Raw genomic sequence first — 20,814 nt, forward strand, 5'->3', positions numbered from 1 at the left:
AACTTTATTTTATTTAATAATTCTTAAATATTATTTATTAAAGGCTATGTAAAGAAGCTTACAAATTACTCATATTTTCCCTTGTATAAATCAATGTAGTAAGCCGTCTCATCACCATTTTCAATATTTATTGCATACCCAACAATCCAATCATCTTCCCTAAGAAAATCATCTACCAACAAAAGGGAATAGAATGACAAAGAATGGGCGAAATCAATATAAACCCTGAACTAATTAACTTCCAATTTGTTTTAGAGATGCACCTTAGCTAAAAAGTTCACTGTAGAAGTGCATGGGGTAACGACCGTAACGGAGGTCAGCTCAATCCGAAGGAAATTACGTGGGGGCAAGAGAAACATTATACACAAGAGACCTGACCAGCAGACAGATTTAAAACGCCACGGCTTCACACAACTACCAGGTCGATTCATGCTTATGTGAATAAAGCGACATCGGTTATGGATGCTTCTGTACTATACCCTGAAGAAAACACGATAAGAGCATTCGAGACGGGTGCTCGCAACCTTCCCTGTTGCTCGGCTGAAAGGAGCTTATTTGCTTAACTAAGATTGGAACGATGATCTCTAGCAACTGGATCGATTAGGCTTTTGTCGCTCGGCAAACTGACCTTCAAGGAACTTCAAAACAGATTGACGCTGCCAGTAAAGTATGAAAGTCCATCAAGCATTTGATGGATATGAACACTATTAAGGGTAAGAAGCAAGCAAAGAATCTAAAGTCTTACTCGCTGTTCAAGACCAGGGTTCTCAGAATTCAGTGTTAATGATTCCAACAACTTTATGCCTTCCTGAAATCTATCAACTGCCATATCTTCATTTCCTAGACCGCTGTCTACATCTGCAACTTTTGCAAGTGAAACAGCCACATCTAGGATCTGTAGCAAGCAATAAGGTCCATTTCAGAAATATGAGAAACTCGTGCTGTATTTTTTTTTAAAATGTATGTTAATGCATCAATAAAATCCACAACCGAAGTCTTTGTAAGGCACGATACGAACGGTGTCACCTAGACTAGACATCCTATCCCATATTTTTCATAAACGTTGAAATACCCATCTCAAACCTGCAGCCATCTCTTTCTAGAACTCACCAGTTCTTGGATTCTAGAAATTGTCAATCATAAGCACTTGCAGAATACTGAACCAACTAATTACCTAGACTACATTGAGTTCACCAAAATAGCCGTTCCTTCTGGAAAATTCTAATCCGAAGAGAAAACGTATTGGGATTTTGCTAATAACGATGAATGATTGATTTAGTTCTTCTACTCTTTCTTGGAAAGAGGTTTATTTAACCAGGTGATCTCTAGAAATTAACAATCACAAACCTGAGCTGGATCATCTGGATGATGCTTGCTCCAATCTTGACGAACATTAAGAGACCGGAGATAATAAGATCTTGCAGCTTGGAGGTCTCCTTCATAATACTTTAGATCACCAATTTTGTTCAGTGATACAGAAAGTGTCTGAATGATCTGAAGGGAGAAACAAGGGTTACTAGGCATTTCAAAAGCAAGCAGTAATTCACAATGTTGACTCAAAAGTTTCGAATAAAGAACCTCGCGAGTCTTTTCAGGCAGCTTTGAGAGAAATTCTACACTTTCTTCAAAGTGAATGATTGCAGAACTAGCATCTCCAGCTGCTCGACTGTAAAACAGGATAAAACAACAGAAATTTACATCAGGATTTATAAGTATTGTTTTAGTAGCTTAAAAATTGGCGGCCACATAATATCCATATGGTTAATTTCAATGGAATATTCACATCAGGATTTCACAATAGTACAAGTGTTAGTTGTTCATTAGAATGATAACTTCAGAATCTGACTGCCTGAAAAAAGTTTTAGTTAGCCATGGGCCCATGGTTACCTACGCATACAATCCGATGTAAAAATCCCGAGTAAAGCCAGCTTGTTGTGTGCTTAACTACCAATATACCGTTCAATCTCCCATGCACCCCCCCAAGATTCATTGATAACTAACTAAACTAAATTATATTGCTAACAAAATAATAGGTAGGAGACTCTTAGAAATACGTCTCATTTAAAATCACACCACCTAAGAGGTTATTCAAGGAAAGCTGCACTTTAAGAAACTATATGCCCTGTCGTAAGAGAGAGAAGAGAACCAACATACCAACAATCGCCAAGTGTGCCGAGAACCGCTCCAAGCTGTGAGCACAATTCTGATGAATTGCCCATTCTTTCTAACTGATCTCGAATATCTTCAACACAGACAGTGAGCCTGGATTTGGCACTTCCAATATTCTGGGCACGAAACGCCTGCGATAAAAAACCAGATTGTAAAACTTTCAAAAACAAAAACTAAAGGGATGTTTATTTTCTGTAAATGGTATTTGGATAACTGTTTCCAAAAAGTTGTTTTTTCTTGCTTTCTTTTTGTGTGTTCTTACAGATGAAGCTACTTATTTTCAAAATATTTTCTGTAAATGGTATTTGGATAAATGATCCTTACGCTCTTCAATCAAATATTTTCAGACAACCCCTATAAAAATGAAGCTCACACCACTCACTGACTAGATCGTTCAAATAAAAGAAGCAACATCCAATTGATTGCAGTGAGATATTCAAACATACATTTATATCACAAGCAAAAAACGAAACAGGAAGAAATGAACAAGAAATATTACCCTCATGGCTTGTTGGATCAAGAAAGCACCTCTCTCCATGGATAAGTCTTCATAAATTACTACTTTACTTTCACTAACTTCCTCATTCTCTTTGTCTGAGTTCACCTGGGGTCTCTTGATTCTCGCATGACCTTCAATGAAGCGATCAACCGTAGCTTGCAGATTCGCGTCTGCTTCAATCTTCTCAATGTCAGCTCCACACAGGGGACAGTCATTAAAACGCGATATACATGCTCTGGTACAATTCAAGAAGAAACAATCAAACAATTGACCGAAGGAATCTCGAAAAGAAAAACAAAACGAAGATAAGAAACACCAAAGCTGATTAATTACTTGCAAAAAATGTGAGAACAGGGGACACATCTGCTGCATTCGAAGAGAAGTGCCTGACAAATCATACAGCTCAGAGGGCCAATCTTGAAAGTTTGAGAATCATATCCGAATGGACACTTGCCACCGGCACTGGCAGCATCGGCCCCACCTTTCTCCCCCTCAACCGGACTCTTCGTCAACGAAGCATCGTCCGAACGAGCGGATTTCGAAAACGGGCAAGCAGCCTCCGATTGCTGCTTTCTTGAAGAAGCATCATCGGAACAGCCAGATTTCGCAAACGGACAAACAGATTCCCCTTGTTGCTTCCGTGAAGAAGCGTCGTCGGGACGAGCAGATTTCACGGAGGGACAAACAGGAGTCATCGCGATTCTCGATCGATCTCCCTCTAATACAACTCAAATTTAGAGCTTCTTGTTTCTATATAATCGAAATTGAAAGAACTCAACGAATTCACAAACAAAGACGAAGATGAAACCTGAAAATCAATGCCCTAAGAAGCTCACGCGAATTGAGAATCCCTAGGACTCTGTAGAATTCTGCATACAAAGTCACTTCCCGGTTCGCGTCGGGTTCCCAAGCACCGGTATTCTCAAAATATGCACAAAGCTCTCCAAATGTATAAAATATAAACACGAGCGACCTGTAGAAAGAATAGAAAGTCCATATCTGTCCGTTTCCGTTAGTGTAATTAATGATAATACAAAATTATAAAATACATTAAATTGCAAAAAATTGAATGACTTATTACCTATTAAAATTACTATATTCCACGAGTTAAAAAACATTTTTAAGATAATTAAAAAAACTATCAAATACAAAATAACTACACAACCATTTGCTTTTTAAAAATTAAGTTTATAAGAATTGTTCTCACCTATTTATTTTTAAAATTTAGATAAAAATTCAAAGATTTATCGAGAAAAAAATGCAAATCTTCGCAAATAAGTTACAAAAAAACAAATATAATTTTAAAAATTAAATGGTTACCAATAATCCTTAAATTTTCCTAATTGCTTTCATAGGATTAAACAAATAAATTAGCGAGTTAACTCAAATAGTGAAGAGCACACGACATTTTCAAGATTTTGATATTTTGATACTACTCGATGCAGTAAAGTTGCAAGAGGAAAGAAGCGATTACGATATTGAATACACTACAACTTTCATAAGCTCCAATATTGGAAGGTCACGTCATTGTTTTAAGAGATAACTCACGTAAACTAGCCCAAATACTGATTTCAACCTAAAAAGAAAGAAAAAAACGTAAGTTGTGCAAATCATCCCACCATATAAGATGATAAAGATTATGCAACTCGACAGCTCTCCTTGAACTATTCTTGGTGTAAGAATTCGACAACCTACCATAAACTTGGGTTGGAATAACTTAACCTGCTGCCCATCGGGACCGAGTGGTAAGGCCATGATCCGATTACCTATTCTCTCGAAGCCATTTATTATTTATTTGCACAACTCTCGTTCATCAGTAGGTCAACTCATCACGATGATGGTTAGAAATAGAATGAACTTTTATTTTGAAACCCTCAATGCATTTGCTCCAATGCTGAGATGCTGATCCTCCTGAGAACAGAACAAACATAGGAAGGTATATACATTATATTCTGTGGTCAAGTGAACACTTTCATTTCTTTAATTACAAAAACAAAACATAAGAAACGCAATGTGTGTGGATTGAAAGAAACATTACCAAATCAAACCCAGAACCAGCATCTAGACTTTACATGGTAAGAGGGGCACAATGGTCATTTTCGTCTGCCCTCGTCGGTAGGATTGCCTGTGTCCAACACGTTAAATCATTGTTTGTTTATGCAAAATAATGTGAACTAAATTCCCAAAAAAAATTGTGCTTATTTTCTCACAATTTCTTAATCATTAACCAAATTCTAAAAACAAAATAAGTTTTAGAAAAACTAATCCTTTTTGTTTTCAAAACACGACTTTAATTTTGACAACACTCGTAAAAAGTAGACAACAAACAAAACAAAAAAAAGAAGGTAGAATTAGTGTTTATAAGCTTACTTCTCAAAAAATAAAAAAACTAAATGGTTATCAGACAACGAAAGTTGTATAGGAATTATAGATAAACGGAGTCGAAAGCTTACCTGAATTTCCGATTCAAAAGATGGAGTAGGCATGACTTCCTTGCATCTTGGCACTCTAAGCTCATCCATAAGAAAAAATTTCAACACCTGGTAAGGAACATGCCACATTGAAACTACATATTTCACTTATGAGTTATAGCATGTAAGCTTGAAGTAGTATCATAGACTCTTTTCAAGATTACCTGGTTCAATCTCGGAAAACCTAGCCGAATTCAGCCTCCTTGGGCTGCTTCTCCGCCCCAATTTCCCAAGAAACTCGGACCCAGAGCACTCGATATGCTCGAGAAACCCTTGATTCAAAATATTTGAATAATATGATTTAGGGGACTGGCCTGGAAAATGAGTACCATAAAGCTACATAAATTAGAAACTGTATGGCTTCAACTGAAATGAAGATTCTGCTAGTGCTTATGATTAAGTTAATGACTTATTGGATAGGAGAAAGAATGCATATGTATAAGAGAAGCTTACCACATGCAAAATGCTGCGATCATCTTGTTTCTCCAACATTAGATATATCCATTGGCATCAATCTGCAGATCATATGCAAGCAAGATTTCTTGAAGCTTAGAAGTGGCACTCTCTATTGGATCGATAACCTTCCTTTTCTGAAATCCGAGAACAAGTGCACGATGAGTAACATTGTTCGGAAGGATACTGTTTTCGATCATCTTCTTAACCAAATTGCAACCTTCATCCACATTACCAACACTGCAAAATCCATGGATTAGAGTATTGTACAATATCAAGTCTGGATTTAACCCAATGTCCAGCATTTTACAAAATAGAGCATTTGCTTCGTCTATACGCCGTTCTCGACAATACCCACTAAGAAGAGCACTGCAAGTAACAACATCAGGCTTTACACAGTTGTCAGTCATATGAAACCAAACAAGAAAAGCTTCCTCAAAGTTTCCCCTTTTCGAATATCCATGTATGATATTAGTGTATGTGACAACATCTATATTGAAACCCCTCCTGTTGAGCTCATCTAACATATCCTTTGCCTCTTGAAGAAACCCTCGCGTAACGAGACCATTAATGAGAGTGTTATACGTCACAACATCAGGTGTAAGATTTGTAGATCTCATCGTATCGAGAAGTTCAAAAGCCTTGTGCAAGTAGCCCTTCTTTCCATATCCATCCATCAAAATATTATACGTGACAACATCGGGGTTTAAACCCTCAATAATCATCTTTTGGAGCATAACTTCAGCCATTTCGACATCTCTACGCTTGCAAAAGTAATCAATGAACAAAGTATACGTGATAACAGAAGGTCGTATTCCACTTTTTAACATCTTCCCCAGGTAAGAAAATGCTCTGTTTATGTTTCCCACTTTACAATAGCCTCCTATCATGGTTGTGTAACTAACACAGTCAGGAACTAAGCCCACCTCAGACATTTCAAGAAAAACTTCAGAAGCTTTTACCGTGTTTCCTTCCATACATAACTTCGTTATAAAGCTATTGTATATAAAAATATTTAAGGGACGCCTAAAGTACTTCAATATTTTACAAGCTATATCCAACTTTCCTAGTTTACAATAACCATCGATAACAGAACTCATCGTAACGGAATCAGGGGAAACACCAAAAGCAGTCATTTTAAACAACAAGGCAGTGGCTTCTTTTAAAAGAGAGATTTTGCATAGTGAGTTGATCACAATTGTGTAATCAACTGCATCAGGCTTCGATCCGAATTTCCTCAACTCCAAAAGCACTTTCCACCCCCTGCTCAGATTACCTTTTGCACAATAATGATAAATAAATAGATTAATCGAATAATTTAAACTTATACCTTGCCTATGCATTTCTTCTAGAAGATCCCAGGCTGACTCCGACTGATTCGTTTGTAATAAAGCTTGTATCACCGACTTGTATACCCATATAGAAGGAAATATGTCGAAGCTCTTCATTTGACCCATCAATATAAGAGCAGCCGTTACCATTCTTTCCTTGATGTAACAGTCAACCAGCATGCTACATGTGGTTTCTAAAGTCTTCCTTTCATGGTGTGTTTCATAGAAAAGTTTCAGCAATATAGTTGAAAAGCCCTCTTTACTACCATAATTTTTAACAAGATGTGACATTAAATCAACTGCCCTATGATTCATATTCCCAGCAACCAAAATATGTATCATCCTACAGATCGACTCCAGCGACCGATTAGATCCAGATAAACATCCTGACCATTTGAAGTAGTAAAGACAAAGTCGTGCATCTGAACTCTCCTCAAATAGAATATCCAAAATCCTTACGATCTCCAATTGTTTTGGATGCGAACCAAGATTAAACCCATGGTTCCCAAGTATCAATTTTATCAGTTTCATTTCATCATCATCAGCTTTCAGGCCTTTCGAAACTTGAACGTCATTGCCAAAATAATTTTGTTCTTCAGAGTCAACATCAGAGTTAGTAGCAGCAGGAAGTTCAGAAGTAAAGCAGTCCTCGTCCGCATAGTTGAAAGAAGACAACGCAGAATTGGCAGTTGCAAAATATCTGCATGGTCTTTTTCTTCCAAAGTTGAGCTTGGAGCAGAAATTTATTATTGAAAATGCACTCTTCATGAAGAATCAGAAACTAGAAACAAATGAGCTAAATAAGAAAAGTAGCCATATATCATAAGACTCATCATGATTCTTCTGATTACAAGCTCTTTATGAAGAACATAGCCAACAAAATTTCAAAGCTGGTATATAAATTGAATGGCGATGGCATGAAATCCTAATCCCGTTTGAAAGCAGACACAACTATGTCGACTCAATGTTTAATTTTCATCACCATATTTCTCTTATCTGTTCATTGCAAAACATCCCCAGTACATTCATCACAGAAATCGGAAACTTCGACTAAAGAATGCAAATTACAACATTCAAGCTGCTCTCAGAATTTGAAATACACTATATGCGTTCATAACACTATCATACCTGAACCATGCGGAGATGACGAGATGAAGCAGCCAAGGCACTCAAAAGTTGAAGGCGCCAAAAATGGCAGAGGCCTCAGAAGAACGATGAAATACTGAAGGCTCAATGACGGGCCCGATTGATAGAGAAAAATGCAGAAAAGCGGAAGAAAATCCCTCCCGAACTCAGCTCCGATTACAGAAATTCAACTTGCGGTAGTTGCAGCGGTACTTCGTAAGGAACATGGAAGTGATTTTCAGAATCATTAACACGAGCATAGACGATATGATTAGGGATTTAACAAACTGAAACCCTAATTTCAGAGAAAAATTCGCAGATAAAAATTTTGGAAGTGAAGAAGCAAGTTTTCGCTGGGGATGGAATGGGGATGGGTTGAGGCGGCAACCAGGCCAAGCCGCGGCTGCCTCTCTCACTTGGACGGCAATCTTTCAGACCACCAAAGGCACTTTCAAATAAACAATTTTTTTGTAAATGCCTGAATGTTTTTTTTTTTTTTTTTTTTTTAATTACAATTTTGTTTTAATTCATTTTATTGAAACTAACCCAAAATCACTTATATAAAATTATTTTTCTTTAAAAAAAATCATTCAAAATAAACAAAATTATAATATAATTCTTTTTTAAAAAGAAAAATAAAAGAGAAATAAAAAGGTAGTCGAATTTAGAATTTATTTTATTTATTTTTAAAACGAAGTTTTAATAAATGACTTTGAGACGATTATGCATATTATTTATTCTATATCTTGAATAATATGACCTTAAAATATTATAAATATTAGATTTTAAGTAGATAGCTCTATTAAATTTCTCTATCTTTCAAGCATGTCAACATTTTTTGTGCTATTTTTCACTTGTTTATCGATTCAATATCAACCTAAGAGACGGATCAACATATTCATTAAATTGTAAGAAAATCGATGAAATATTACAAAAAAGCATGTCAACATTTTTTGCGCTATTTTTCACGTGTTTATCGATTCAATATCAACCTAAGAGACGGATCAACATATTCATTAATTTGTAAGAAAATCAATGAAATATTACAAAAGAAGCAACCAAATATTACAAATGTGAATATAACTTAAATTCTAAGCATTTTAACTTATTTAATTGAGCAAAAATCAATTTATACCCCTAAACTTGAGTGGTATTAATTAAAATCTCAAACTTTTAATTGTTAGACGAACACGACTCTCCACAATGGTATGATATTGTCCACTTTGAGCATAAACTCTCATGGGTTTGCTTGGGTTTCCTCAAAATGCCTCATGCTAATAGAGTTAGTATTCCTCACTTATAAATCCATGATCATAAATTAGCTGATGTGGGACTTCCATCGTCCAACATTAGCAATACATCAAATTAAATAAACTCAAAATCGTCCAAATAAAATCATGGCATTATACAAATGATACATAGTTAGTTCTTATCCCTATAAGACAACAATACAATATAAATTGTGGGATAATACAGCTTTCACAGAACACAACTGTATAATACAGTATAGAATAGTCCTACCAGAAATTAAGCCCTAAGAATCTATAAAGAAAAATGATGAAACAATGAGTTGTATAGATAGCCACCTTGATGTTATTTCAACTTCACAAAGCTGTATCTTTGAAACGCTCCTTTGGGACAGGAAAATGTTGTTTGTTTGGTAGGAAGTGACATGTTTCCTAGTTCATCTCCAGAAGTTACAAGACCACAGGCCTTGCAAAATGATTCCACTTCTGATTCCTGACATAAGCTTGAAAAATTACAATAAACAACTGGAGATCTTTACATAAGCGATCGAGAAGATCATAAGTTATGTCATAAATTATTATACCTCCATCATTAAAAGCATGGATAGATCCACCAGAGGATAGGGATGAAGCTTGTATCCACCATTGTTTATGTAAGACAAAGCTAATGCTCGAATCTGCATAGTGAGCGATAAATGCCTTAGGAAAAAAAAAAAAAAACGATCGAGTTCCCTTTTTTCTAACCAAATGATTAAGTGTCCTTGTCGGGACCTGGCAGCCCTAACATTCATAAACATTATATTCTTCGTTCTTGTCGAGACCTGACAGCCTTAACATTCATCAAAATTGTGACTTGGAAATCAAACAACTTTTTATTAAGGCCAACTTGAAGGCTTCCTTCTCATCCCTTTGACTTATCCTTTCATGTATACAATTTTCAGATTAAAATATCGAAGGGGAGAGTTTCAAGATTATGGTTACCTCATTAACGTAAGGTTCAAGAATGCAATATTGAAGGTTGGAAGCCTCAGCTCCTATGGTACAAAGGAAACCCTTATAATTACACATCCGAAAATATCTGTTCAAATGAACGGCAGGGGCAGATAGAAAAGAAAAGTGAAGATTGTGAGATGAGAAAAGGAAACTTCTCTCCAAACATCATTAGGCATTAATGGAACACAAAAAACAAACAAATCTTCAGAAGAAAATAGTATACCGTAAAATTGTCCGAGCAAAACGCATTTCCTTTGACTTGATCGCAGGAGACCGTAAAGTACGAAACCACAAAGTAACCCCCTGACAAATTAGAGACAGCAATGTGTTACTCATAGGACACAGCTAACAGTAGATTGTACTGTATTGATTCAAAAATTATCAAGGCTCTCAGTAAGCTAGAGAACAGACCGTTGCTTGGCTATTAGAATCCAGATGAAGCAGCACATACAATGAATGGAACTCGGCTTCATTTTCAAATATAGCACCGTTGGATCTGTTAATTTCATAGAGATTAAGTAGTGTGATCAAAGCCTTTGAGAGCTGCTGCTTGTTGAGGTGATGCATTGAGGAAGCATTTGAATTACTATCACCATTTAAAAGCTTCTGGTGTGATGTGACATGAAATCTAACCTGTAATGAAGAAGATTCAAGATCAATGAAAATAGGGGTGCATTTTCATCTACTCCAACAAAATTAACCAAACAGTTCACATACTTTGAGGTTCAAAATGCATTTCTACATGTTTTTAGTCTTTAAGTTCAACCTGCAGTACAGTGTCCAAAATATTTTATACACTAAAGATCATTGGTCAGAATTTTTAAACAGTAATTGAAATGTGATCTGGAAAGATGAATGTCTAATAATTCATTGATCAGCCTAATGACACAATCCATATTTGCTAGCAACCAAAATAAAAAAAATATACAAGGCATACAAGAAAGAAGACAAAAACCAACAAAAGCTTTGCATTTACTTTTAGATCTTTGAATGTCTATTTTCCTTAAACATCATCAAAAACTAAGTGAGGCAAATGGGCTAACTAAAACCCATTTAGGGCCCTATCTTTCCATAAAAGCTCGTTATTTGCCTCATAAAGGTAGTGGATATGGCAGTAACTTCTGAACTACATCGTTAGTTTCTTTAAAAATGTCGAAAAAAACGAAGTAAGGGTGAATTAGGAACATCTGATATCAGAATAATAGAAAAGAGTTGTGCATATCAAATGCAGTCAAGAGCACGAGATTCCAGGTGCTGCCCAAACTAATTGGTGGGGTATTTAAGTTAAGAACATAAAAGGAAATAAACAATTTCCAGTAAGACAACTACTGCAAAGGACCGAGCACACGCCCCACGATCAGTTATATAGTTTCCTAAAACACAGTTACATAGAATCAAGTTTCAAAATACTTCACTTCTAGGAAAGGGAGTGATGCATAGAATAGAACAAGTACAAGATGATACCGACCATTTCTTCATACATGTAGATGGCCTTCTCATTAACAATATTCTGTACGCTGAGGTCTTGCCTTATAGATCTTGTTCTATCAAATACAAAGTCATGAATCACTTCAAAAGGTTGCTCTTTAGTATCCAAAAAGCTTAGGACATATTTCAATGTTTTCTCCAGTACAGGTAGAGGCCGCACATCTAATGCTTGGTCACTCTTGGCGGACATTGTTCTGCAGAACTAAACAAGTGAAATGTTACTGCAGATGATACCTACCAAGAAATGTGGTGAAAGAAAAAACCAATCTATCCATCATGATCAACGATATCACAAATTATTAATCTATATTCGAGCAGAACGAGCCAATGACAATAGAGGATTCAAGTCGTTGGGAGTTGCAAATGCCTAGCTATCATTTTGTTCAAAGTAGCGATACTCACTTCCATGCACGATTAACGAATTCAATATTGCAAATTAGTCCGAAAATTTCACAAGAGAAACAACAATTATGAATCGCAAAAAGAGGTTCACCAGAAAGATGAAGGATCATCATAGAACACTTTTTCAACGACAATGGAAACTAAATAAATTGTTGGAGGCCCCTAAATGAGTTAATTGACAGTTGCATACTTCCAATATACTGCCAAATTCATATGCAATAGCTTCTTCTTCTTTCTCCCCCTTTTCTTTTTGGTAATTGGCAGTAAGAATTGTATCTTAACTTTAAGAACATGGTTTACAAATCACTTCCTCCAACCAAGAAAAAATAAAAGAAGGGGCCGAGATGTTTAGCATTAGAAACCAAAAAAGAGGCATTAAGATGCAACATAAAGCAACTATCAGTAGATAATACCTTTTTGACGGCCAGATCTGGAGATGTTTTTCTAGGATTTCCGTGCAGCCTTTCAAATATAGCCAAATCTCGCAGCCTTTCCCGCTGTGCTCTTTCTGCCTCTGTTTACAAATATGAAAACTCTTGATAAAGCAGCTAACATATGATTTAGAAGAAGAAGAAGCTAACATTCGTGTAACAGTGTCACCCCAAAACCGAAATACTAATCCAACAAAAATTAAGCAGTCTGGAGGATTAATCGAGCTCAGCCCACAAGCATGAGTTATTGTGCTTGTCAAATAGCACAGAATTACACATTTCCCCTGCCTTTTACAAGCTGTGAGCAACCAAAACAGATAAATGTTTACAGAAAACATAAAAGGATTTGAGAGCGTTTATATAATCCAGTACTCTCGCCACAACGAGGACGACGAAAACATATTTCCTCACTATTTTAAGGGAAAAGAGAGGAAAAGAGACAAAGAATAACAGAGATTAAGAAGCTGGAAGAAGTGGACGGTTTCAACTTACCAGGGCACATGGAAGGACAAGTGCCGATTAATACCGGCGGGAGATCGAAGTGAGAACGGCCATCATGTCCAACGTCGTCTTCTTTCGCCTCTAGCTTCTGTAAATAGATTTTACTATCGCTACTTCTTCTGCTACGCCAGTCAGCATCATCCTCAAAGCTGAGATTACTGTTGGTATTGTACTTAGAATGCTTGTGGTCGGCGTTTCTACTGCGGTTGGAATAAGATCTGCGGGAAGTGGAGCTCGAAGATCCGGCCAAATCAGATGGTGCAGCCGAACGATACGGAGGATGATTTCGACGTTGACGCTCCGTCCTCTCCATGGATGAACTTGAAACTTTCCCTCAATTAACGCGCAGATTCAACTTTCGATCTTGGAATTCCTGAAGTAACCTGTTACAACTACAAATTGCAAATTCTCCATTGTTTTCGGGAAGAACGATACAAAAATGTCACGAATTAGGGGAAAGGGCAGCCGATTATCCAAATTAATCTCAAAACTTCAATTGAGCTCTTAACGATTTAATCTTTTTCTTTTAATTTTGTAACGGTGAAGCTAAAATTTTATTTGTGTGTTTATTAGGAATATTATTTTGCTAAATTGCTTTTATAACATTTTTCTTAAATATTTAAAAAATACTTTTAAAAATATAAATATTTTAAAATACAGGAGAGATAAATTTGTCAACACTCATCCAAAGTTCTAATGGATTTCTATTCTAATAAAATATTAAAATATTTATGAAATTGCACCGTCAAATGTAACCAGAGAGATCCCATATTAGTTGTAGAGAGAAACGAAGTATTTCTTATAAGGGATGTAAGAACCTTTCCTTAACTGACCACGCTAGCTTCTAAGAGGTAGATTGTGAGGTCCCATATCAGTTTTAGATGGGAACGAAACATTTATTATAAGAGTGTGAATACCTCTATCCTGTACACGCGTTTTAAAATCGTGAGACTGACGACGATACGTAACGGACTAAAATGAACAATATCTACTCGCGGTGAGGTTGAACTTTTGTATGAGATATCAATTTAACTGAAAAGCCTGATTCTGAGTGAGATAAGAAATCCTCGTTTCCATTTTTATCATTTGCTAAACGGGACGAGATCATCCTCTCTCTCTCTCTCTCAAATGCCAACTCCACTTAAGCTCACCAATGGCGCCATCCCTTGCGTCGTTTTCCCGGTGGCGGTAAAAGCTTCGCTCGATTTTGAAATTTCTGCGACATTTTAGAATCTGAATGCGTAAACATTTTAATTTCTATTATCATCTTCACGAATTGTTATTCTTCAGGGTTCGAATAAATTGCAGCCGAAGACAATTTTCATTGCTTCCCCGCCATTTCGCGTCTCAAAGCCGATTAACATTTTTGTTAGTCGGAACCCTAGCATCCGACAATGCCTTAACAATGCCGAAATTAGCGTAAGTGTTTCTCAGTGAATTGGCAAAACAGCAATCTGCTTCACTTTCTGCAGTTTAATTCTTTCGTTCTATGGTGTTTTGTCCACTTGCTTCAGAATCTACGCCCTAATTTTTGGGGGTGGTTTCTGTGTTGTTTTACTTATTGATGTCTCTTTCCAATTGAATTGTTCGGTCCGCGGAGAGATAATAATGTTACAAACTTCTAATTGCCCTGATTTTGCACCCTCTGAGTACCATCTTGTCTCTCTTTTGTCTAATTGGCAATGAATGCTATGGTTTGCTTGGTTCTATGCATTCCATTTGGCCCCATCACTATTTTCGTTTGAATTATGTTATAATTTCTTATATTTTGGAACTGAAACTTCTATGAAATCGCTGGAAGATTATTTCTATGAAGATTTTTTGTATGTTTAACTGTTGATTTACTTTCTATTGACTTCATTTGTTTATATGAATAGAATGTGGCAGTAAGTGAAATTTTAGGCATGAATGTTCCTGCATTTGGACAAGCGTATGTATTACTGATTTAGATACTGTCAATGTCCTGTCATAGGCCAATGATCCATTGAAATCGGAAAATGGCTTTTCCAATCATGAAACTGAAGGTATGGCATAAAAAACCGAACCTATGAACTCATGCTTGAGTCTTGATGCATTCAGTGAACTTTAGATTTTCAAATGTCACATTCTTGATTAAGAACTTACGAATTCTTGCCCCTTTCATTCTCTCTCTTGTTAGGTTCAATGGAAAAGAATGAAAATCATCAAAAACATCCGCAAAAATCGATCGAGTACTACTACTTGCCTTGCATATATTTGGTGAATTCTAAGGCTACTGCTTTTTTCTGTTAATAATGCCATGGAGGTGGTGAGACCTTCCTTTTTCTGCTCAATCTCTCTCTACTCTCTAGTTTCTAATCAAAGTCATACTTGTACAACAAAGTTTAGCAACAAAAATAGTCTACTTCATGTTCCGCTAATATTTGTACTGTTTTGTTGGTTATTGTCATTTTTAGTTTATATTGGTAGATTATTTTACATTTAAGAAAAAAGGGGGTCTCAGAATATATTTGATCCCCTAAGAATAAGTCATATCAAAGAGTAAGTCAGAGCCCTCAGACAGGAAATATTTCTTATTTATTTTCTATAATATCATTACTTATTGGTCAAGTCAGCTTTGCGATTCTAGAATTTTGCAGTACATAAATGTTGGGTACAAAATACATAAAGTTATAAAATGAAAAGGAAACAAAGTTTCCATTTAGCAACCACATGAAATAAAACAGAGATCTTCTTGGCTTTATCAAAATGTTACAAAGATCTTCTTGGCTCTATTGAAAGGAAACGAAGAACTCTTCTTGCCTTTACCGAAATGAAACAAAATCTGCTTGACTTTATCGAAAGGAAACAAAGTTCTTCTTGGCCTTATTGAAATGAAACAAATATCTTATCGACTTTATCTTATTGGACGCATCAGTGCATACTTCATATTAGGCATACATCAGTCTTGGAGACTTTAGATTTCATTTTCGCTCATTTATTCTAGTATACGTTCATCTTGTAGGGTGCTGGATAAATTGAGGAGATATGGAGTTTCTGGAATATTGTCTTATGGATTGTTGAATACAGTCTACTATCTTACAACATTTCTTGTTGTGTGGTGAGTTCATTTCTATATTTACTACTTAGTTACTACTATTATGAATTACTACTACGTAGGAGAGACTTAAAGGCTTCATAAGTTTAGGAGGTTATTTGGTATGCGTGTTGGTGATTAGAATTGGATGTTCGGGGATGGCAATGATAGGAACCAGATGATTAGGCTTGGAAATTGTATATAGATAGGTAAGAATTAAGAAACTACAGTAAGATGTTTGAAAGCAATTCTTGGAAGTTGGATGCTTCCACCCCCCTCAACCCGATCAATTTAGTGGGACTCTGATTAAAAACACCTTTACCACCGATCAGTGGGCGATAATTTATTTTATGTTATTATTATTTAAAATTAATAATAATAGCACTCTCTATGTCATACTATTGTTTGTCTTCTGTTTATTTCATCACTCTTCCATTAGCAGTGTACTCGGTCATGTTATCATATTGTTTATTTGCATTTTAGGTTCTACATTGCACCACCACCTGCGAAAATGGGCTATGTTGCAGCTGCTGGAAGGTGAAAAACTTTATTGTAGGAGGCCCTTTTTATATGGCTAGTTGCTTTACTCCTTTTGTTGGGCTATCATTTTGGTCGTTTTCTTTCATTTTTCTCAATGAAAGCTTGGTTTTATATCGAAAAAAATATTTGTGTAGGATGGAGTTTTATACTAAGACATTGACACATTATTACCTTGTAGATTTCTCAAGATAATGGCTACAGTCTGGGCTGGAAGCCAAGTTACTAAGCTGGCAAGAGCGGCAGGGTGAGCTCTTATATTCCTGCTTTTTATCTATTACTATTCTGGTACGTGATTCTGCTCATCATTAAACAACCCAACTATATGAAGAGAACTGTAAGCTTCAACTTGTTTAGTGCAAATGGCATTCACTTGTTAAATGCTTGCATTTTTTTTCCAACTTCCATAACTTAGAAAGGCCTACTTGATAACATTTTTGTTTTCAGTTTTCTATATTTAAAACAACCTAAACCCACTCCTAGTAGATATTGTTCTCTTTGGTTATTTTCTTTCGGACTTCCCTTTAAGGTTTTTAAAACGCGTCTGCTAGGGAGAAGTTTTCACACCCTCATAAAAAATGTTTTGTTCTCCTCTTTAACTGATATGGGATCTCACAATCCACCCCCTTCGGGCCCAACGTCCTCGTTGGTATTCATTCCCTTCTCCAGTTGATGTGGGACTCCCCAATCCACCCCCTTCGAGGCCTAGCATCCTTGCTGGCACACCGCCTCTTATCCACCCCCCTTAGGAGCTCAACCTCCTCGCTGGCACATCGCCCGGTGTCTGGCTCTGGTACCATTTGTAACAGCCCAAGCCCATCGCTAGCATAATTGTCCTCTTTGGGCTTTCCCTTTCGGGCTTCTTTTCAAGGTTTTTAAAACGCATCTGTAAGGGTGAGGTTTCCACACTCTTATAAAGAATGTTTCGTTCTACTCCTCAACCGACGTGGGATCTCACAACTCATTTGCTCTTTCAAATCTATTTTCAAGATTGATTTTGTTAAAAAAAAAAATATTAAAATTAAAATCCGGTCAGTGTTTTAAAAAATGGAAGTTTTGAAGTTTAATTTTCAAGAACAGAATTCAAAATGATTCAATATTAAATCTCACTCCCATTCCAATTCCTAAAACGAGGAAGCAACCTGTTATACCAAAGCTTCTCATTCATGCAGAGCTCTTGCTATGGCGCCGTTCGTCGACAGAGCATTGTCGTGGTTCACGGTCAAATACAACTTCAAGTCTCAGGGGAAGGTTACTAGAAACGAAACTTCTATACATCCATTGTGTTTTTTTGTTTCATTTCATTGATGTTATGCTCAAAATTAACCCATCTCCAGGCAGTTGTGGCGATTGTTGGATTCTGCTTAGGATTGTCTCTCTTGTTATTCATTGCTGTTACTCTGCTTTCAGCATAAGACAGGTTCTTCCCTCGGAAAGTAAGTACTTTTTCTCTCACATCATTCATTACCCTATTCCCAATGAGTGTTTCCTTGTCCTCAATATTGAAGGCTATCACCTTTTTTTCTTCCTTAAAAATTAAAATTTCCAATATTTTAAAACATAGGGTGGAGGTTTAACCAAAACGATACGTTTTATCAACGAGACTGTCGTTATTGTCGAGAATATGTTACACTATTCAAATTTAGGTGTTATTTTATTCAAATTCTCAAGAAATTTGTTAATTAATGTAAAATCTAACTCAAATTAGAACAATTAATTAAACCAGTCTTATAGCAATTTGATCAGTTTAAATGTTATTTTTCTTCCAAATTAATTCCTTTGGAAGGTATGAATTAGATCCTAGAGGGTAAAATATATATATATACATATATATGTATAGTGAACGGAATTTTATTTTTTTTACTTTTTTTCTCTCATTCTTTAATTAATTTTTATTTTCCAACCCTTCAGGCACATTGATTCTCTCGTCTAAAACCATTGCCTGTCAGTCAGTAAGATTCCAATTCCAAATAAATAATTAAAACATTATTTTTTTATAATTATTTTTTCTATTAAAATATGTTACAAAGGCCCGACCAGAGACATGTATAGAAGATATTTAAAAATAAAATAAATAAATAAAGTAGTTTATATTTAAGAAATATAGTTTTTAAAAAAAAATGGTATTTTTTGCCGTTGTTTTTTAAAGGGCAATTTTATGGTTTCAATGTGAGAATATAATATTTGGAAAATAATTGTTTCACTTAAAAAGAACATGTAATATTGGAAATATATATATATAATAAAAGAAAAAAATGTTTTTATTTTTTTAATGCAAAAGGTTATTGAACAAGTTGTTGGACGTAACCAAGACGAAATGTAGTTTGAAAGAAATTGATTGATACCTTATACTAAAATAGCATAATTTACTTAATTATGAAACAATATGATGCCAAGTAATAAGATTCAAATGATGGTAACATATGATTGCCACCTTATATTAATATAAGGAGGACCAACATAAATTGTATCATCACAATATATTAATATAGATATACTTAGGAAAAAAATTTAATATATTAATGGTGTTCATATAATCCGAAAAACTCGCACCATCCAACCCAAACCATAACGGTTAGATTTTTTTATTTTTCTTTTTATTTTTAAGAATATTTGAGGTTCGTAACAGATGTTTGCATAGTAACTTGTGAATGTTTGATATTTGAAATTCATGAGATTTTAGTTATTAACGTGACATATAAATAAATAGATTTTTTCAAACTAATAAAAAGAAACAAACAACGTGACAACCAAATTCAACCCAACCTAACTCGAAACAGATGGTTAGGTTGTGAATCTTATTCGAGCTATTCGAATCTCCAACTCATCTAACCTAAAATTTTCAATTGGTTCAAAAAATATCGATTCCACTTGTGTATTCCCTACCTTATATAAATATAAACGAAAACGAAAAAGTGCACCGAGACCAAATCAGCTGCCATGTTCAATGAAACAAAACAAATAATTTTCTTACAACAAGAATCTTTCAAAATAAAAAACAATTGTAAAGAAGAAACTTTGGGGTCATCAATTGGTGATGACATGAGAGATGCCAGCCATCAATGAAGACTTATTGAAGAGAAAAGTACAAAAACCAAGCTTAGGTAACTTCTAATGTGATTTACATAGTGAAATGCTAGTAATTCATTTATATGTACATGTAAAGTTACCTATTTGAATTTTTATCTTACGTGTAGACGTTACGCTTGTCCCGACGCCAATTATTGATGGACGATAGGTCTCACTTTTGGTTCCGAAACTTCCACGAAAATAATAGTTTAGTTTTTAAACTTTAGGTCTCGACACCCATTATCGATGAAAAGAGATGCAGTTATCAATTTAATTGTCAATGTTAAGCTTAGCTCAACTTGTTAAGACATATTAAAAGTCGACTCAAAACATTAGATTATATACATTACTTCAAAACCGTTATTGAACCTATGAAAACTCAACGAAACAAAAATTTTATGAAAACGCCAAATCAATTCAACCCGACCGAACCCATTTATATTTAGATTTTTCAATTTTGGGTTACACCCTTAATATATTATAAACTATTTATTATAATAATGATAATAATTAATTGGTTCAACTATATAGTTGCAAAGAGAAAATTGGTAATGATGTTGGAGGCCTCTCTTATACTTAACCATCAACTCTCCCTTTTTCTTCATCTTCTCTTTCGAATCTCTTTCATTTTCGGGTTCGAAATCGGTTCGTCCAAAGCCTTGTTCTTAGATTCTTAGAAGTTGAATCGGTTCGGTGACCGAGCCAAGACTGAAAAATTCGTGTCTGTCTGGATAATTATTTTCGAAACGTTCTTAGAAAATACGAAAAGTTTTGAAAAACGAGGATGGCGAAGGAGGAAAGAGGAGAGAAAGTGATGGTGGTCCAAGATGGAAGCAGGAAGTTGAGTTGGAACGGAGGGATGGGATCAATTGAATGGATGGTGAGGAACTGTGGATTTAGAAAGGGAGATGAAATAAAGCTACTACTTGTTCTTCATCAGGTTAATAATCCTAGTATGTATGCTTTGATGGAAGCTTCCATGAGTAAGATTTCATTCATCTTTTCCTTTTTTTTTTTTTTTTTTTTTTTTTTTTTTCCATTCA

At 35.4% G+C, this 20,814-nt stretch overlaps 5 protein-coding genes across 11 annotated transcripts in view; 2 read left to right on the forward strand and 3 right to left on the reverse strand.

The window, feature by feature from the left end:
* Positions 1 to 54: 54 nt before the first annotated feature.
* LOC111458517 (protein NCA1-like) lies at positions 55 to 3,660 on the reverse strand. Its single transcript, XM_023101254.1, has 8 exons — positions 3,477 to 3,660; positions 3,002 to 3,386; positions 2,669 to 2,903; positions 2,155 to 2,300; positions 1,579 to 1,666; positions 1,348 to 1,494; positions 746 to 895; positions 55 to 656 (listed from the first exon to the last, which is right to left on the reverse strand). Exons 2-8 carry the CDS (start codon positions 3,361 to 3,363, stop codon positions 585 to 587), a joined length of 1,200 nt encoding a protein of 399 aa, XP_022957022.1. The 5' UTR covers positions 3,364 to 3,386; positions 3,477 to 3,660; the 3' UTR covers positions 55 to 584.
* A 365-nt stretch (positions 3,661 to 4,025) lies between these two features.
* On the reverse strand, positions 4,026 to 8,489 carry LOC111458516 (pentatricopeptide repeat-containing protein At2g19280). Of its 6 annotated transcripts, none has more exons than XM_023101252.1 (7): positions 8,052 to 8,489; positions 6,923 to 7,704; positions 5,593 to 6,475; positions 5,304 to 5,453; positions 5,122 to 5,208; positions 4,364 to 4,579; positions 4,026 to 4,244 (listed from the first exon to the last, which is right to left on the reverse strand). In XM_023101252.1, exons 2-3 carry the CDS (start codon positions 7,689 to 7,691, stop codon positions 5,631 to 5,633), a joined length of 1,614 nt encoding a protein of 537 aa, XP_022957020.1. In that variant the 5' UTR covers positions 7,692 to 7,704; positions 8,052 to 8,489; the 3' UTR covers positions 4,026 to 4,244; positions 4,364 to 4,579; positions 5,122 to 5,208; positions 5,304 to 5,453; positions 5,593 to 5,630. The 6 variants fall into 6 exon arrangements, with proteins under 6 accessions (XP_022957020.1, XP_022957018.1, XP_022957016.1 ...); XM_023101250.1 differs by adding an exon at positions 4,707 to 4,771 and having other exon boundaries at positions 5,593 to 7,704; XM_023101248.1 differs by adding an exon at positions 4,707 to 4,793 and having other exon boundaries at positions 5,593 to 7,704.
* Positions 8,490 to 9,432: 943 nt separating this feature from the next.
* Positions 9,433 to 13,619, reverse strand: LOC111458862 (SAC3 family protein C). The gene is made up of 8 exons (XM_023101708.1): positions 13,102 to 13,619; positions 12,592 to 12,692; positions 11,757 to 11,978; positions 10,700 to 10,921; positions 10,512 to 10,591; positions 10,277 to 10,373; positions 9,880 to 9,972; positions 9,433 to 9,788 (listed from the first exon to the last, which is right to left on the reverse strand). Exons 1-8 carry the CDS (start codon positions 13,421 to 13,423, stop codon positions 9,642 to 9,644), a joined length of 1,284 nt encoding a protein of 427 aa, XP_022957476.1. The 5' UTR covers positions 13,424 to 13,619; the 3' UTR covers positions 9,433 to 9,641.
* A 593-nt stretch (positions 13,620 to 14,212) lies between these two features.
* Positions 14,213 to 18,157, forward strand: LOC111458238. Its single transcript, XM_023100752.1, has 9 exons — positions 14,213 to 14,298; positions 14,401 to 14,529; positions 15,083 to 15,134; positions 15,269 to 15,320; positions 16,094 to 16,189; positions 16,649 to 16,702; positions 16,884 to 16,949; positions 17,875 to 17,953; positions 18,040 to 18,157. Exons 1-9 carry the CDS (start codon positions 14,239 to 14,241, stop codon positions 18,115 to 18,117), a joined length of 666 nt encoding a protein of 221 aa, XP_022956520.1. The 5' UTR covers positions 14,213 to 14,238; the 3' UTR covers positions 18,118 to 18,157.
* Positions 18,158 to 20,352: 2,195 nt separating this feature from the next.
* The window catches only part of LOC111458258 (probable serine/threonine-protein kinase PBL4), a 7,681-nt gene continuing 7,219 nt past the window's right edge, over positions 20,353 to 20,814 (forward strand). For both annotated transcript variants that reach the window (XM_023100780.1, XM_023100781.1), the window contains exon 1: positions 20,353 to 20,754. In XM_023100780.1, the coding sequence (XP_022956548.1) occupies positions 20,556 to 20,754 (199 nt within the window). In that variant the 5' untranslated portion in view covers positions 20,353 to 20,555. The remainder of the gene's footprint in view (positions 20,755 to 20,814) is intronic.

This window comes from Cucurbita moschata, unplaced genomic scaffold, assembly GCF_002738365.1.
Source record: "Cucurbita moschata cultivar Rifu unplaced genomic scaffold, Cmos_1.0 Cmo_Scf00021, whole genome shotgun sequence".
In the NCBI taxonomy this organism is placed as follows: domain Eukaryota; kingdom Viridiplantae; phylum Streptophyta; class Magnoliopsida; order Cucurbitales; family Cucurbitaceae; genus Cucurbita; species Cucurbita moschata.